Source organism: Cydia strobilella, chromosome 6, assembly GCF_947568885.1.
Source record: "Cydia strobilella chromosome 6, ilCydStro3.1, whole genome shotgun sequence".
NCBI classification, from domain to species: domain Eukaryota; kingdom Metazoa; phylum Arthropoda; class Insecta; order Lepidoptera; family Tortricidae; genus Cydia; species Cydia strobilella.
The window spans coordinates 6,183,644-6,202,832 of NC_086046.1; the positions used below are offsets into that span (position 1 = coordinate 6,183,644).

The 19,189-nt window shown below is 36.4% G+C and overlaps 2 protein-coding genes across 2 annotated transcripts in view; both read right to left on the reverse strand.

Annotated features, from left to right (window-relative positions):
• Positions 1–3,780: 3,780 nt before the first annotated feature.
• Positions 3,781–7,438, reverse strand: LOC134742425 (uncharacterized). Its single transcript, XM_063675568.1, has 4 exons — positions 7,100–7,438; positions 5,919–6,087; positions 5,148–5,362; positions 3,781–4,434 (listed from the first exon to the last, which is right to left on the reverse strand). The coding sequence occupies exons 1-4, from the start codon at positions 7,218–7,220 to the stop codon at positions 3,791–3,793; spliced, it is 1,149 nt and encodes a 382-aa protein (XP_063531638.1). The 5' UTR covers positions 7,221–7,438; the 3' UTR covers positions 3,781–3,790.
• A 5,317-nt stretch (positions 7,439–12,755) lies between these two features.
• LOC134742390 (adenosine receptor A2b) overlaps positions 12,756–19,189 on the reverse strand; it is a 106,899-nt gene continuing 100,465 nt past the window's right edge. Inside the window, exons 2-3 of the mRNA XM_063675511.1 lie at positions 14,333–14,544; positions 12,756–13,685 (exon numbers count right to left, since the gene is read on the reverse strand). Coding sequence (XP_063531581.1) covers positions 12,987–13,685; positions 14,333–14,544 — 911 coding nt within the window. The 3' untranslated portion in view covers positions 12,756–12,986. The remainder of the gene's footprint in view (positions 13,686–14,332; positions 14,545–19,189) is intronic.

Below are 19,189 nucleotides of genomic sequence, written 5' to 3' on the forward strand. Positions count from 1 at the left end.
GGGCGCATAAAGCCTCCGGTTGCACAAATGTGGTTCCGTTCTAAACATAATTAACAAAATGTGTGGTACTGTCAGCATCAATAGTAACGGATGAAGCATCTGCCACTGGAATGCTTTTCCAAATACAGTTTGCGTTCAAAAGTCACAATCTATCTGTCACAATCTCATTGTTTTATACATAGTTACATTCCACTTTTTGTTAAGTTATTAAAAATTCGATATATGATCGAAATCATGTATTGTGGAGATTAAGACTGCGTCGACCGTTTAGTAGCGCCCTCATTGGGGGAATTGTGTTTTCTAATAAACCAATTAATTTATGTATAAATCAGTAGGTAGATTACTATTATTGTCCTACTGATGACCCAACTTTAGGTCTTTGTGACATAGATTTCGCTTCATCAACATGGAGGCCACATTTTTCCGTGCCAAAAATAAACTGGGTTTACTTTTTATACTTATATATTTTTTTTTACTATAGGGAATTATTTTCTTGACGCTTTCATGGTGTATTTCTCTTAAGGCGGCAGCATCATTAAATTCTTACTCTCGCGTTCAAAAACGAACTCCTAAAACTAACTACTTACTCCTTTAAAATTGGTGATTAATGTTACTCCGCGAATTAATGTTACAATAGTTTACGATATTTAATACTTATCTTCATAAGTACTCTATGGATGATAAAAAGATAAAAATCAAGTATCTAATTTATTCAAGTATCTCTTGGATCGCTTTTGAAATGAAATGAAATGAAATGAAATGAAATATTTATTTGCTTAAACATGGTAATTACATACAGATGTTATAAATTAATTGATTTAGTATTACATGTTAAGCCAAAAAATGGCATGCCAATTTAAAACTAAATAAGAACTTTTATTACAATTTCAAAATTAATATTGAAAAACAAATTTATTAAAATGATTAATATAACATGCAAGTCACATATTTTTTTTATAACAAATCACATAAAGTTTAATAGTACATACATTCAAGTATATTATTTAATAATCCATTAAGTATTATAATTATATCTAGTCTAGTGTCTAGTAAACAGAATCAGTCAGAAAATCGTTTAATGAGTAAAAGCATTTGTCTTTTAGCCATTTGTGTAATCTGGTGGTAAATAATTTGTCAGGTAATTGTCTGATTTCATATGGCAACTTATTGTACACAAGAATACTCATTACATAGCAGTTTTTTTTTTAATAAAGAGGTGTTACATAGGGGCATTTGTAGCTTAAATTCATCCCTGGCTCTTAATCTATTGTTAGTAGATGACGGTTTAAAATAAAGTGGAAGTTTCCGTACAATGCACCCTAATTCTAGTATGTACATGTCAAATAAGGTTAGCAGTCCAAGTTTCCTAAACAAAGGCCGGCAAGAGTCTCTCGGCTTAGCTCCGCATACCGCTCTAACACACTTTTTTTTAATCAAGAACGCTTTATTAACATCTGTGCAATTGCCCCATATTGATATGCCATATCTTAACACTTTTGCATCGTGAATATCTACATTTTATCTAAAACATGCATAATTACAATAAAAAAAAAATTAAAAGGAGTCAATAAAATAGAAGGGAATGTCAAAAAAATCACAAAATAAAAATACATTGCCATTTCGAAAATAAATTACTCTTCAGTACGTTACTTTTGGTGCGTTGTTTCGCCCGTCACTCATTTGCGTCTTTAGTATTAACCAAACTAAAAATTAAAACATGCGCTTAAAGTGCGATTAGTCGATTACCTAATGGTGGTTATATCATTGTACTCGTATAATTACAGTAATTAAGTTTCATGCAACATCTAAATACATAAAAATTATACTTACCTACTTGTATAGGTAATGGCTGAATCAGAATTTTGCATCGTCAAAAACAAAACTATAAGCACAATGATTCCAAAGCTGTAACGTAAGATCTTGTTAACAAAGTATAACTGAATAAGTCTAGACCACTAGCGTGAAGTTTTTACTTTCACCATCTAAATTACGTACATAATTTGCATGTATAATCTATAGACGATGTGAAGAGGATTAATTTTCTTCCTGTTACCTAGAAATCTAGATACCTAATGAAAAGTTGTGAACTTTAAGGAAATAATTGGTGATCGAACGTTAACTGCTTGCTAGGGAGTTAATCTGTCTAAAGTATTAGTAAGAAAGGGATAAATGAACTTATTGAGGCTTGTAAAGTTTTATGAATAAGGGGGTTAGTGACTACACCCTGTGGCCTTACAAGTTAAGAAACATCATTAATAAAATAGATATTACAATCAATTAGCTATCAACAAATCCTAATGTCACCCGGGGCATTATCCCCAAGACACGATTGTGCCAGAAAACCAGCCTAGCCATGATGCCAATCGTTTGCGCTACGACAACGAAACGTTGTGTTTCTCTATCGCACTTATATGTAAGAGTGATAAAGCTAATTATTGCGCCTTTCAGGCGGGTTATGTACCTAATTTTTTCAGTACTTGAGATTCAAGTAAGAAAGACGGGATATATAAGTATTAGCCATACCATAACTTTTGTTATATTGCCCACAGAAGTGACAGAACACTTCTCCCACTTTTTTTCTATGACAGGATTGACAAGTAATCGGTGAACACGTGATGCTTTCTATAGAAAACTGAAGCGTCGGGAGTCCCGGCCGTATAATCGCAAAACCTCCCTGGCAACGGGAATGCAGTTATTTTTTAGCCACCCTGTATAAAGTACCCTGTTCAACACGTCGACGGTCGCCAAAATTATGAAGCAAGCACTAACTGTAGTCAAAATGTATTAATGGGATGGGAATGAGATGACAAATACAAACAAAAGTGACATGGTCATTCACATAGACTATTTTAGTTTCGATTGCCGTTTTCTAGGAGGCCTTAAACTGGCTTCATACGAAGTAAATACGTTTTTCTTACTTTAAGTCAGTTCTTCACAGTAATACATCTATGTTTAAAACTATTAGACTGACCTTCATTGCAAGACTATTGAGATTTTCAATTGAACTACTAACCTAGCGATCAACTTTGCTATTTGCTATTTCGCATTATTAGCAATTAAAGGAAAAATGGTAGTACGATTCAGAGTTAAATGTAAGGGTTCTCCGGTTTTATTAAAATATGCTACCCTGTTACGTATTTTTAATTCGAGTAATGAAATAAAGTCCTTCTTACTTCATAAATACCGGCCTTACGAGCACTCCGAATGGGGCCGATACATTGGAGTCAAAATCGCATTTAGCTACACCAGCGCGTTCAGTCGTGTGGCGAATTGCGCAGTGGAAAGGCGTCGGTGTTCGGTCGGAATTGTATGCATACGCTTATACTTTGTTTACACCAATGGTAACGCCTTTCCACTGCGCAATTCGCCATACGACTGAGCGCGCTGGTGTAACTAAATGCGATTTTGACTCCAATGTATCGGCCCCATTCAGTGCCAAATCGTAGTGCCGTAGGCCGTTCTTTACGAAGTAATATATATGTCTATGTTCTTAACTTGTAATGTCAAAACTTGTATTTCTGAATGGCAATGCATGGATTCGTGTTTCGTAGGTACAGTCACCTGCAATAATATGTTACTCTCCGAAAGCCGCAAAAATATGTGACACGCTCTTATGGCTCTACAAATAAGATCGTGTCAGATTTTGCGGCCTTTGAGTGTAACATATTACTTACTGAAATAAAACAATTATTTTCTTTGCTATCTTTTAATATTATAGGCAAACTATTTTAATAGGTAGGTACTACTTCTCTCTAGCAGCTTAAAAAAATGCTTGAAATGTGTAGTTTCTTTACAATTTAAAAACAGTTACCAATTTATATATGCCCTGGCACGTAGTAGCAAAAGTACTCATGTTGACAGGGATTAAATTGGCTGCAAGTAAATGAACCTCTTTCTGGGACTGCATCAGCATACAGAAAATTGCCCTCCGTTCCTTTATACGCATCATCTCCCAACCACTGTTGTACACTGCCTGAGAGAACATCTCTGCGGCATCCGAAAGCCGCTGCCCAAGAAAACAGTACAAGAAGAATAAAATAAAACAATACACGAGTATCGGCATAAAACTAAAATATTCTGCAGGTTCCAAGAAGAAAAAAAAGCACAGGCACACTGCATTCGAACCAAAATTAATTCCCATCGGTATACTGTATAAAGTTCTAAGGTCTTTTGTTATATCCAAAATAAGAGCGTGACGATATATAATGACGGGCAGCCTTCCTTTCACAAAATCGTAGTTTCCTGGATCGGTAAGCAGGGTACTAAACGTCGTGATTTCATCGGAGAGCAATCGATACATGACAGAAGTATGCCATATGAGAAGAAGCATCATAGATTGGAAACTGTGTGTAGTGTTCATATTGGTTATTTCTTGAATTGATAACAGTGCTATGCAGATTTCGCGTTGTGGAGACGACGTCAGTGGTTCCATCCCTAAAACAATGTTGAATGTTGATATGTAAGTACATAAAAGGCCTACTTCATTTAAAAAAAATCGTGTAGAAAGGGATGATGAAGTAATGAGTTTTTTAGGGTTCCGTACCTCAAAAGGAAAAACGGAACCCTTATAGGATCACTCGTGCGTCTGTCTGTCCGTCTGTCACAGCCTATTTTCTCCGAAACTAATTAGTAAGTTTGTGACCCAAAGACGGACATGTAACGTAAACAAATGAATTTTAAACACGGGGCCACTTTTGGGGGGTAAATGAGAAAATTAAAAATAAACTACTAGGTCAAAAATTTTGAAAAAAATACACAAAATAGATCTTTATCTATAGATCACAGGAAAATCTATCAGAAATGTGCAGTCAAGCGTGAGTCGGACTTAATTACATAGTTTTTTATCCGACCCCTACGGGTTTTTTAAGACATTTCACATAAAAAATACATTGTTTAAATTGTGTAATGTACGGAACCCTTGGAACGCGAGTCCGACTCGCACTTGGCTGGTTTTTTAAAATCCGAAACGAAATTTTCTTTTTTTTTTCACCAATCATTTATTCGGCTTGCCGCTTGACCAAGTCCATGCTAATCACATATCTCGACTTCTTCTGAATAAAATTATGGCTCGGTCTCTGCACGGCTAATCGGGATTTTTCTTGCAAAATGAGGGAATACTGCATCACAAGTTTAAATTGAATTCTTACCCACACAAGGTGTCATTGAGAAGGTGTTTTCGTTCAAATCAGCCCGATTGGGCAAATATGTTGTAAACTCGTTGATTGTATTGACGCTGTAGAAAATGATCAAAATGCGCTTTATCACGGACAAGGAGCGATCGTACTTCTCGACGAATAGCCCAGCTTGTATGGTGCTGGTGTCACACTCTTTAGCTTTTTTTAGTACACTTCTTAGTACATCTCTGAAAGATAAAAGTTCAAGAGTATGTTTGAAGGATACATAAACACAATCAACTCTCGACATGTTAGATTCTCAAAAATTGGATGGAAATCTAGAGCTTTTATGAGTAACCCGTTTAAACTAATTTAACGTGTTCGAGGGTCACGGAAGTTTCATAGTTAGAAAATTCTTTGACTCTTTACTTTCATCGCCTCCAATGGCTTCTAAAAAGGTTATTCAATGTTGGAAATGCATGTAAAAAGGAAGGGCTCCGTAGGTCGTCGGCCGTAGCTAATTTTCTTGCTAGAGTCTTCCCGGCTGGGCTAGTTGTAGCGAACCAGAAACAAAACTCCCATTAGTTTGATTTCCACACTACACCCAGATCAGGTTGTCTCGCTCAACTGATCTCGCTGGAGCGCAAAGTCAGTGAGAAAATTCCGGTGTAGCAAATAAAGTCTGGTCGCGGAAGGGTCTTAAAATTTTCCCAGGTGTCTCATCATATGGCTCAATCACTCTAAAGATCAGGATAAAAAAAATTAAGGAACCTTTACGGGCTGGTGTGGTGAAAATATGTTTACCTTTTCTTTATCAACCAGTAACTGTTGTACGATATAAATACTAAGAGGGTGACGTTGACGTTACTCTTGATGAAGTCGCTGGCCACTTGCGCGTGCTTGGCCTGATACACCACGTTGCCCACGCCATACACGTAGGCGAGCAGCGATAGGTGGATGATCCAGAAAGGGACTATAAGGGTTTAAGCATTTGTATAGTATCAATTTTCTGAAATGATTTTTTCATCTCTCCTGTTCGGAAAGTTCACCTTTCATAGGCTGATAGGCGGGTGGAAAATTGCTTTTCCCACCCTAGGGTGGAAAGTAATTCTAATATAAATATGCATGGCAAAACTTTTAATTTTTCGAATTGTTTAAACTACACCGTAATCTTCAACTAATTTAATTTCATTGTTGTTATGTGGTTTACCTATAATTTGTTCTAAAGAAATATACTTACCAATAATAAACAATTTGTTTAATAATTTGTATTAAAGAAATATATGTACTTACCAATAATAAACCTACATTTCTACATTTGACTTTACTCATAGTCGAAATGAAAAGTAGAGTGTTTAACTCGGGTAAAAGTAACCATCTCACCCTCGAACTATTGGCGCACTCACTTCGTTCGAGCGCCAAAATATCTCGGGTAATATGGTTCACTTTCCACCCTTGGTTAACAATCTACTATTACGTTTCACACCCTAATCTGTTAAACAAAAGCCTTTGTTTCTTTTGTTCTACGGTTACCGCTGCTGACTAAACGGGAACAAGCTCGTATAAAAAGAAATTTTGCCGTCCTATTTATATGGTCGATCGTCATGATACTTACTCAGAATTAGATAGGCGCTTTCAATCGTGAAGCTAAGTTACTTACTTATATTTGCTTATTAACATGACTCTAATCCATCTAATTTATACTTATACGAACAATATCTGACAAAAAAAAACTTTCTTCTTATAACTGCCGTCAGGTTACTCTTTCTAAATCTAATTATCACTAACGATGAAGTGTCGAAGCTGTCCTCAGCCGGACCAGCAAAAATTTATTTCATATAAGGTTGATATGATTATAACGAAACTACAAGTTGTCGTGGCGTCTTTTGCGAAGGTGTGCCTCGATGTTGGTTCGTCCGTCCACAGCTTATCTATAAACATAACAAGCACAGCTCTAAATTCAGTAGGTACAAAAATTGCCGAACCGAAAACATTTTTCCTGGTGATCTGATATCCACCCAGGCTGGGCCCGATCATAACGAGCCACACCAGGTTATCAAAGCTGTTCTCAACCAGCCGCTTCTTGATTCGACGGAGCCGGTCCATGCTGCTAAAGAACTACTACAGTGTTTGTTTCGCCACAAACTGGTACCGCAAGCCATCCCCAACCGAAAAAAGTCACTGCTAATTACCTATTATTATTTTAACTACCTACTAAATAAGTTATTACTTATATGTTACAAAATATACCGAAATTGCAGGTGTCAACATTCACATCATAATAACCGATAAACAAAGTTTTAGACCTTTTATTACTTGATGATTAGCTATTTACCCGCAGAGCAATGAAAATTAAGCGATGTAAGTATAGAAAGAAAGTTTTTGTGCCCTCTGTGTCTATCATTTATATTGTAATTTTAATGTCATTGCAAGGCTGCATCAGTGCGCCCCTATTTAGTGCATTAACGAGTTTATAGGTAACTAGCTGTTGCCCACGACTTCGTACGCGTGGATTTGTATGTTAGTGGTTATATATTCTACATGAGCATAGAACATTATGCAGCAAAAGATAGAGTAGGTTTTAGGTTGATCATTTGTTAATAATTATACAAAGCATGAGATTTGTCTGTCGCAATTAACCTACGAAGTTTCAAGCCCCTAAATAACTGAAAAAAAATGTTCTCGAAATAATCCCTCTTAACTTCCCTTAGGAGATTTTCAAGTACACTATTTAAAAAAAATGTTCGGTCCCTATGCAAACTTTCAACCCATTTTAGCTCCCTTAGGGAATATATTTCTAAAAGCGCTGAAATCACTTTTTTGCTTCATGGTCATGCCGCCTCTGGATCAGTTCATACCTCTGTGTTTTATCCTTATAAAATTGATCTATTAAATACAATTAATAAACAATACCGCACGTATGTGAGCAGTTTGCCTTTTTTTTACTGAAAAACTAATTAAAGAGTCAAGCCAAAGTCAAGTCAAAACATTTTTTATTCGGTGTATTATTCCCATTTGGGTTTGTCCCCGTCGGACACAGATGAGAACAGGTGCTTAATATAAATCATTTGTATTTGTCCCCGCTTCATGTACGGCGGCGGTCACTGGAGCGAGGACAAGTGGGAATAATACACCCTTTGTTCAAGAAGGCCTAGCAACAAGCATTACCTATTAATTGATTAGCTAACTAAACTGAACGCGCCTTTCCTTGATGTTAATGCAGACTGTAAAAAGTGCTACTTATTGAGATAATAGTTTCTGACTTGCTTATAAAAAGGTCTACTTCGGAATCCCTAACAACGTTTGTCCTAAAGTCACTTTAAGCTAACCTAACTGTTTAGTCCTAATGGGCACTAGCCCTAACGATCAATTGTCATAACAATTGTTTTCCATATATGAGTAGTCAGACCAAGCTATCTCCGTATGGCAGTTTTGTTCTGCCAAACACTTTGTTCAGTCGGTGCAGTTATATTTCTTGCGTTAGCACAATAATTCATTTAGAATATATTCTTAAGTAACAAAAAACACGGTAAAAACCAGTTCTGGTTCTGGTGGCCCGGGGCTGGTTCGATTTCAGCCCCGGGCACTGGAGGCCTTGGTCATTTTTTCCTTTGTATATTTATTTCATTTAATTTTTTTACTACGTTCAACGTCAACAACTCTATTCTTTGATTTTTCTAAACAAAAATCAGAGACCATAGACAACATTCATGTCATTCTGGATGGAGTTAAAAACCCACAGATTATAAATGGTTAGTTGCCTTCTGTCTAAACAAAAGTGTGTATGTGTTTATGTGCTTTTGAAGTGCAGCGCCACCTGAGTTAAGCATTGCGAGTTTACCCTCTTTTATTCAAAGTAAACATACAGATTGAAATCCTTAATTTAAGATCGATCTTAAAAAAACTGACTGCGGAACCAAAGTGAAAATACAAAGGTACATATCTTATTTAATTACACCTTCAAGGCACACTGTAATTACCCCAAGAATATGTATTCATTAACTGTCATTAAAGAGGATCGCTTTTTCACCCGGTGTTTAGTTTAGAAAAATACAGGAAAAATAAGGTCATACAAAGTATCCAGAATCGAACATAATAACTTACATAAGTTATCGATACACGTAATGAATATGTCTGCATTATTATTTAATTAATATTTTAGTTAAACAACTTTTTATACTATTGTTAGTGACAATTTATAGTTTTTTTTATATTATTTTATGGTTTAAATACTTTAAATTATAAATGGTAATTTAATAAATTATTAACAGTTCGGTTTACACACCTTTAATTCTGCCTGATCTATAACAATGAGCTATTTATTAAAGAATTAAATAGATATAATTGTTAACGATTTTTATTATTGTTGTTAATTATGTTAATTCATGCTAGATTTTTATATTTGTATTTATTATTAAATTTATTATGGAATTGCTCTATAATTAATTTTGTGTGTTTATAATGTTTATTAAATGTTTAATGTTATTTGATGTGACTAGTATGTAAGCGCTTTGGTATAACACTGTAATGCTTATATATGCTAAATAAATGAAATGAAATGAAATGAAAAAAAAAATATTATACGAACAATGTATTAGCACAGAATAACTAAAGGTGTAACTGTTGTAAGTAAGTTAATAGTAAGTAACATTTAGCAAAAGTACCTAAGTGAATACAATCATTGTCATCATCATCACCATATCAGCTGAAAGACATCCACTACTGGGTAAGAGCTCCTTTAATAATCTCCACAACGACTGCTCATGCTCTATATCCCGTTTTTGACCGTTGACTTTGTCTCCTACGGCGGCGTACGGCGTAGTCGCCACTCAATTCAAGCCAATTCAGCAAATCTATTCTGCGAACACTGTAATATTATTATGATACCAATTCAGTTTAAATGACAATACTTATTGGTCACTATCATCAAACACTTACTGTTAATTGAATGAATTGCAAATAATATTGCATACTTAGTTAAGGCTCTAATTAAATAATAATTAGTCCGTATTTACCTAATTGTTCCCAAAATTAAGTTAAGAATAATTACACTTCTTGACTGCACTGTGCACTGAGAATTAAAACAATACCTAAGTAATATTTTTAGGGTACCGTAGTCAACTAGGAACCTGTATAATTTCGCCATGTCCGTCTGTCTGTCCGTGCTGGGCTTAGCTCACTGACCGTTAGTGCAAGAAAGCTGCAATTTGGCATTGGCTACCTATAAATCAATCACGCCGACAAAACTGTAAAATATAATACCAAAGAGAATTATGTAGACATCAGTTTTGTTACCAAAAGGACTATTATTTTCGTACTCGACATCTAGCGTCAAGTAGCGGATACGGAGTACTGCTAGATGTCACTTGTTTCGCGACTGATGAAGTGTACTCCTCAACAATTTACAACTAATAAAGGTTGTCCCAAAAAGGACGCAAGTTTTGAAATTGATGAAAAACACTTTTTTGTTTGCTATAATACATTTGTATACAAAATCTTAAAATACATAAAATAGGGTTATTTGTAAAATAATACGTCAGGCAAATGTCCTCCTAGGCTTTGCTGGCACATACGCACTCTTTTGCCAAAATTTTCTATGACCATTTTGCATAGATGCGGCTGAATTTTTCCGATGCAGCATCGAACTCCTCTTTTAAAGCATGAGTGGTTGTTGGCTTATTGGCATAGACTTTAAATAACCCTAAAAAAAAGTCTAAAAGCGTTAAATCGCAAGATCTATGGGGCCAGTTCTGATCACCGAATCGAGAGATCACACGACTAGGAATTTTCGAACCGTACCCGCCAAACTTTCATTAATTTTGAAATATTGTTCAATAATAAAAACACGTTGATATTTCGTATAACCCGCCACTTTTACAAACCATAAACATTCAGCTGTCAAATAGTTTTTTTTTAGGGTTGCCAGCACTAAAATACAAAAATGGCGGCAAATTGAAATCTTGCGTCCTTTTAGGGACACCCGTTTTTTATAAGCAGAAAAGTTGACGACTGTACATGTCTTTACAACAACAGAGTTCTGGTTAATCCGGTTATGATATTGGCTGAAAATCGTTGAGAATTAGACTTTCCGTTCGTCGCGACATCTATTGTCGAGTAGCAGTACTGATAATTCCGCTACTTAACGCTAGATGTCGATACGAAAATAATAGTCTTTTTGGTAACAAAACTAATGTACGGAGTGCCCCAGTGAGCACTCTATGTCTACTTAATTCTCTTTGATAATACTTAGGATTAGGACGTAAAGTGTTTTTTTTTTAAATCGATTACACCTCCCAATTTTTTACGAGTAAAGACTATTGTCGCCATCTCTCGGTACGGTAGGTATATAGGTTCATACAGCAATGGACTTCGGTATTGTTAAAGGTACTATTAATACTACTAGTAACCAAACGGAGTAGATTGCACATAAACTTATAGATGGCGCCTTACATCTAATAACGGAATGCAAACTTAGATGGCGCTGTCATCAGTGTTTATTGTAAACAAACTTGCACAATCACATGATTGAGAATGAGGTCATCTCTAAGATTTTTATTTCAATAGGTAATCGGAAATTCATTACGCATTGACTTTGCCAACTGTTTCGTTTGTGATTTATTGCTGTAAACGTTCTATTTGGAAATACACCCTTCTTTTATTTAGAAATACACCCTTCTTCAATAGTGGTAATAAATATTTACAGGTATTAACTCCAATGCGACAAAACATACGCGAATGGGAAAGTCAGCTTACAAGTAGTGAGAAAGATTTAAATGACCATTATTCGTAAACTTTATTGCAACGAAACACGGGCTACTAATGGTGACAAATATAACACTGTTTGTACAATAAGCGGTACGGTATCTTCGTATTGTAACGCACTTTCCCTTTTTTAATGATCCGTCGTAACTGTCACCATGCATATCCAATGAGTTAGTGGATTGTTCCTGGTGCGAATTTTATTTTTTTAAGGATTGAGCAGTATGGAGCAAAGGGAAAATACCTTCCGTTAAATGGTCCTACTTTGCTTCCTGTGGGCTGTGGGTAATTATGCTCGAAGACTGTAAAATTATTTACCATTTAATATAATCAGAAAATATATTTATTTATTATACTTACCTATGTTTATACTCAGGAAAACAAAAATAATATTATATAACAGGTATGCAATGCAAGTGTATGTAAAAAATATTCACATTTGCCTTAATTTGGAGCAATGTAGGACCATTTTATGGTATCGGAGGAAATACATTACTTTCGTATTAATAAACTGATTCATTTAACTTGGTTTAAACGCATAACGTCAATAACGTAGTAGGGTAGCAAACGTATGTAGGTACGTATGGGGTATGGGTCATAGTTGTATGACACTATCGTTTTTGTATTCTAGAACGTAAAAATCACTAGTCATAAAGACCATTAAATTTACAAAGCAGTTAACAAATAGTAATTGCAATAATGAGAACGTATGAAACCATTGCAATCACACCTGGTAAGGTACATAAATGAAATACTAATGGCTAAATTTACTGCATGTTTAATTTATAACAAGCAAAATTTGACCGAATCTCTTAGGACAAGCATAACAGCAACATTCAATAATTAAATATATGTCCCGGGACATATATATTCTTGCATATTTACAATAACATCTACTCACATAGATTTTACGCCGTACTAGAAAAATCTCATTTATATCTAAAAATATGACTTCAGCTAATAGTAAATTTCTTATAAATATAGATCATGTTGACAGCCGTAAAGTAAATCTGCTCATAGCAGGTATATTCTTTGGAATAGGTTGCCTTCTCGGCTTTAAAGCTTTAGAGTTCAGGAAAGGCTGTAAGCCGGGCGATCCCGGCGCGGCTCGTGTCAGCTGTGGTCAGAGTTCACGCTTCGTACTCTACGTAGAAGTTCCTCCACCCGCCTGTACGGGCTCTGACACCTTTCTTGGTCCTGTTCTATGAGATAGGGACTGCCCTCGCTTTCTCGGCCTTCTGGCGTGTGCCGCCCGCTGGAACTTTCAGCCACGGTCTTATTTAAAAATGGCTCCATATCTGCTGGTGACGGAGCTACCGCTTTGCTCGCTTGCTGCGATGCAGCTAATTCCGCTTCTTTCTGACGGAGCCAAACCGGCGAGTTGACATAAATCCTAGGCCTCTCCCTGAGCGCGTTGCATCTTTCTAGCGCCGGTCGTCTAATTGGAACTGGCGGTCTGTACCCAGGTGGAATAGGTCCTCCTTTCCCTAGCACTGTACATATAAGTCCTTTTAACGCCGCTCGGAAGTCTTTGAGATGGTATGCGTAAAGCAGTGGATTGATAGCGGAGTTGAGATGAGATAGAATAATGCAGAAGTCCGTGAGCAGGTTTGGAATGTGGAGGTCCGGTTTAAAGGCATTGATGGCGTTGATGGTGTAGAGAGGGATCCAGCAGACCATGAAGAAGAAGACGATGATGGCGAGGTTTTGTGTGGCCTTGACTTCCCGCTTCTGTGCAGCGCCGAGGACCCGCAGCATGGTGCCGCCCGTCACGCGCCCATTGGTGCCCTGCACCGTCATGACCTCGCTCATCTGAAACGTTTAACAATCCTTTTTGATTGAACTCACAGCAAATTAGACAGATTCAGATCACTTACCCCTAGTACATATTAATAACTTTTAGCGTTACCTCTATGCATGATCGAAGTCACTTCAAACAATTCATAAAGAAGTGCCTAGTCCAGACTTGTAGCCTTAAATTGTGTTAGTATTAAAGTATAACACAAAAACAAAACAAAAGTATTTGAGTCTAAATCGAAATTCAAGGAGTAAAGTACGAGTAATAAACTGCGTCATTTTATTTCAAAGTTTGGTGAGACAATTAACGATCTAGGGAAAATATAAATTCTAGTATATTTAATTCCCAAGCTATGATTCTGCAGATTTGAATCATAACCTGGAAACGTAGTCAGTAATTATATTATAACAACCTATAACAAAGAGTCTAAGGTTGTTTAGGTGGTTATCACACTGGCTCCGTAATATTATTATTATTAATACTTTCGGTTTTATTTTAAGCTCATAATATATGTGTGTGGTGGTCAAAAATCACGGGTTCAAACCTCGTTTGAACTTTTGCAAAAAAATCGTCCTCGAAAAAAAAGCTAAGAGATGACTAAAAATTCGGTCAGAATCCTTATCATACACAGACAAGAGGATAATAATAAAGGTATCGTCACCTGTTTAACCACCACACGGTAAATGTGCGCGTAGAAGGCGGCCAGCAGCACGCTGGGCGTCATAATCGTAGCAAAATACAGGAACAACAGAAAGTTGTAGTCCATAACCTCGACGAAGTAGCAGCCGACGTCGGGGTCGACGGCCGCGTGCCAGCCCAGCAGCGGCAGGAAGCCCACGCCGGCGCCGGCGACCCAGCACACTGAGATTATAACTGGAAGGAAAAAGAACCTGGTCAGAAAACGTTTTTAGGGGTGTATAATTTGGGCCTATGGGAACCAGGGTTAAAAGGAAATTTAAAGAAAGAAAAGGCAAAAGAGAAGGTTATTTTCGTAAGTTGTAAAGTCCAATCAGTTTTTATATTACGGTCCATGTGGGGTGGGGAAGATCAGCATATAAAGAACTCTCGTTTGTACATGCACGTCGCGCAGATACCTAATACCCTCCTAAGGCCCAAGGTCCTCTTCAGTTCGATGAAATTTGAATCCTATACAAATTGGAACAATCGCTTTTGCTTTGTTTCGTTCAGTTTTCCAACAACGCAAAATCAATTTGATTTCCTACATTATAGGTTCAAATTTCAGTGGCAAATTTTGGATTTTTCATTTGTATGGCTGGGCCTTAGGAGGCTACAGTCAGAAAGGAAGAGCTAAACTCCTGTTCTACCGACCTTCTGTAAGTGGGGATCAATATTCCCCACTTTTAACTATTACGTTTCTACACAATTATGTGTAGAAACGTAATAGTTAAAAGCAATGAAAGAGCTTGTAGACAGTCTTCCCTTATAAACGGCCTTATCCACATTGACCTTATGTGAAAATAACGACCCAATGTAGTGCCTAAATTTTTTTGAAATTTTCGGGCTCCGATATAAAACGACTGTATCGAAAAACTTGATCTTGTGTGCAGTTTTTCGACCTACAAGCATTGGGTCTTACGACGAGGTTAATGTTACGTCGTATCATGTTGTGCTAAAGTGGCAGAAAATCGAAAAGAATTTTGAGAAAGTACTTACCTATTCCGTTAACAAGAGATTTTTTTATCAAATACTTAGGCGGTCTTCACATTGGATGCGGATTCGCACGCCGCTCCGGTATGCGAGCGGGACATTGATATTATATTATGTATATGCGTGCATAGCGCTATCACGCCCATACACCGGAGCGACGCGCAAATTCGCATCATTGTCACAGAATAACTAATACGAGTAGTACTACCGTACCTGCTTTCCAATCAAAGTAGCAATTCGCAGTTTAATTGTTTTGCTGCTTAAAACGGCAAACCCGTAATATATGATCGGTTTGGGATAGCCTTGGCAACTGTACCCGAAAAAACACAGCCTGAGCGCGTTGTAGGTCCGTTTCGCCGCTGAACCGTTATTGAGGCTAAGCTCGTTAAAAACCATCTGTTGCAGGCAATTACTAGCGCTTCCCAACACAAACACAATACATGTTCCATTTAATCACTTCAGTAAGTTATCTAGAACTTACCCGTTACCCGAAAACTCGTTGATAACATGTGGAAAATAATCGTGTTAAACTACAATAAATTGGGTGTTGCTATACATATTTCATGTATCTTGAATTGTAATTATTGGCATAATATACGTAAAACAGAAATTGAAGAATGGAAGTGAAACTATTGCTGGTGGCTGGTGGTAGCCACACTAGTATCACTTAATTTTGCTTAGTCCCAGACTCCCAGTTTACACATTTGCTAGGTAAACCTTTCGTTTAGGGACAAATGCATGAATACGCACTAAACATTAGTCAATTTGTAAACAGGCCCTAAAACGAGCCTTAAAAATGGGGGTTGTGTATAGTTGGCCTTTTAACAAAGGCTATTTCTACATAATTATATCTTTTCCTATTTCCTGTACTTGTATCCAAAAAAAAGTAACTTGTATCTTTCAAACATCTTATCTACATATCACGAGATTCTTAGAATTACAAATGACAAATATGATATAGTACGAGTAGGTGAGACAGAGACTGGCATTGTCCTTGTGGTATCTACATATTTAAGTAGCACACTTAAATAAACTGCAAACAAAAGTATTTTTCACGCTTATGGTTGTGTGACATATGTACTTATATAGCTGAATCATATGACTGTTAACGATACCGGCACGGCACATAACACTATATTCTAAATATTATTTTTCTGTCATTTCATGTGAGTAGTAAAAATATTGCATTTGCTACGAAACAAACAGCAAAATGATAACTACCTACATGTGTACCGAGGATGCAATGATAATGGTTTTGTCCCTGCAGCTATACGTGATAACTATAGGTATGATGAAGTCTTACGAATATCCTAATTTCGGCTAGGTATTATTTTAGTTATTTTTTTGTAATTCGACGTTTAGAGACTTTATACATCTCTAAGTAATTGTAATTATTTAGTTTGAATTGATATTTGCAGTTAGATGGATTTTATAAATTGTTGATGTGTTTTTTTTTGCTTTTATGTAAATTCCATGTTGACGTGTAAAAATGCTCTTGTGGCCTATTTACTGAATAGAAGAGATTTAGTGTTGTTGAAGTTGAAGAAGTAGTATTGTTCGTTTCATTAAAGACTACCGAAAGTAACCTATCACACCAAACCCCACAGGATAAGGTAAGCATTGAGTTGTAATTACTTGTACTTTGAAGAGTAATGTGGAAAAAGTTGTTGTTCGACACGCCCAATTCACTTTTACCTTCCGCTTGATATGATGACGCACTGTGCGTGGCACACCTATAACTTTTACACGATAAACAGTAGAGATAGTAATAATAACTAGACCTCAATTCACTATCTTACAATGCCTGAACGCTGCTTTATCGAAGTTGAACTTCAACTCTTTATAATTATGCCAGTATATATCGTGTAAAATATAAGAATATAAAATTTAAATTGGTCACATATCAAATAATCAATGAATAAAAGGAGAATAACTAGAAATATTTGCTTTGTCAATTTCAGAATATCTTCGGTGTATGCTTTCTAAATTAATTTAGTTACAATTTCGTATGAATATGATAGTACAATTTAGTTACATTGGTGCGTTGTCGGATTTTTTTTATAACAGCACGCCGCTCTTACACACACAGTCCCCACTTTAAACAATAAAACAGCGACCCAACGACAATCCGGCCTAGTTGAAGCTAAAATTGACCATTATCTTAAAGACAAAATGTAACAAGAGCATTAAATCTTCTAAGTCCGGTTTTGGGTTAAATGACAATTTAGAACTGGAAGAAGCGGATTCTGTCAGATCCCGACCCAAGGGCATCGTTAGCTTGATCATGACGATCATGCAAGTCAATAGCACGAAACCATATGACAGTACAGTAGTCGGTCTTCTAATATATTTAATCGATTAAAGCGCTAACACATGTCGATCGCCAGCGTATACCGAATCATAACGGTTAAAATGTATAGAAGCAACGCGTACAATTCTAAACCCAAAGGGTTCACCAAACCTGAATTTGCACAGAATTCTTGCTATAAGGGACTAATCTTCTGCAAATCGTTATTTTTCTGTGACCGCATTTAATAATTGTGTTGCCAATGGAGCTCATAATCAGACGGGCCTTGAATATTTTCTCATGTAACAATTATTATGTGCGTTATACTATGCGCTTAAAACCAGATGAGATATATTTACTGTAATAATTAATGTATCATTGTATTCAACTCGCCTGTTATAAAAAAAAATGTACTTTCAAAAATTCGAACCATCCAAAACAAATAATACATCAAATTGAAAATACAAAACTAAAAATAGTAAATATGAATATGATAAAATAAAAATGCACTTCCACCTTGACAAAATTACGGCATGGAGAAAATGCAACATGAATGTCTGAGTATAGGCATACAAGGTGCATTAGGTTACTTAGAAAGCGGTTTATTGGAAAATAGCAAATATCTGTAAAACTAGACGCACTTCTTACTTTAGCAATACTTACGCTAGTGCTATGCTTACCAAGGCATCTTGCGTACTTTTGGTACACTAGAAAGTGCTATTCTTTAAAAGGTAGGTATTTGCAATTTTCAAAATTACCCCGCTTTCGAAGTTATCCCAATGCATTTACCAGCAGAGGACCTGATTCACCAAAACAATAGTGAAAGAAATATGCCAAAAACTAGTGGTGTATCTGGCGATACGCCTCGGGTTACATTAGGTTTTGGCAACGTTTAGTCTTGTTCATTATTAATATTTGTATGTAATAAAAATATCAGCATAAAATAATAAGGGACCGGACAACCCTTTCCGCGATAAAACCCTTTCAATGGGCGACACTTAAACACGGCTAACACATTGAAAGACTTTCCCTTTTGAACTGCAAGCCCATTCATACCCTTACCTTTGACTAACCCTTACCGAAAAGCTAACCAAAAATAAGGCTAGCTCTTAATATGGGTTACCCTTATCTTTAAGCGCTTTTTATAAAGGTTTCCCTTTGCGTGAAAAAGACAGGATTAGTATATATCTACGGTAGTGTATGAAAAGGAAAGAAAATACGTGCCTAGTCAAAGAACGCTGCCGTCGCCGCCGACGATCGCTCGGATTCGAAGTAATGTGTGTTTTATGAACAAGGTAGACGACTTAAATTAGCACGTTATATGCTAAAAGGGAAGCCCTTTATAAGGCTAACCCTTATAAGCAATATGCAAGGTGTTGGTGAGCGGATGATAAGGGTTTTGTAAGGGTATTTGGGCTACCGATTACTCAAATGTGGTAGCTTTATATAAGGGTTTTTAAAAGCAAAACAAAGGGTTTCGTCTGGCAAAGGGCATGGTGAGTTAAGCCTTATGCAATACCCTTATAAAACCCCGATAAGGGATAGCGGGCCGGTCCCTAAATT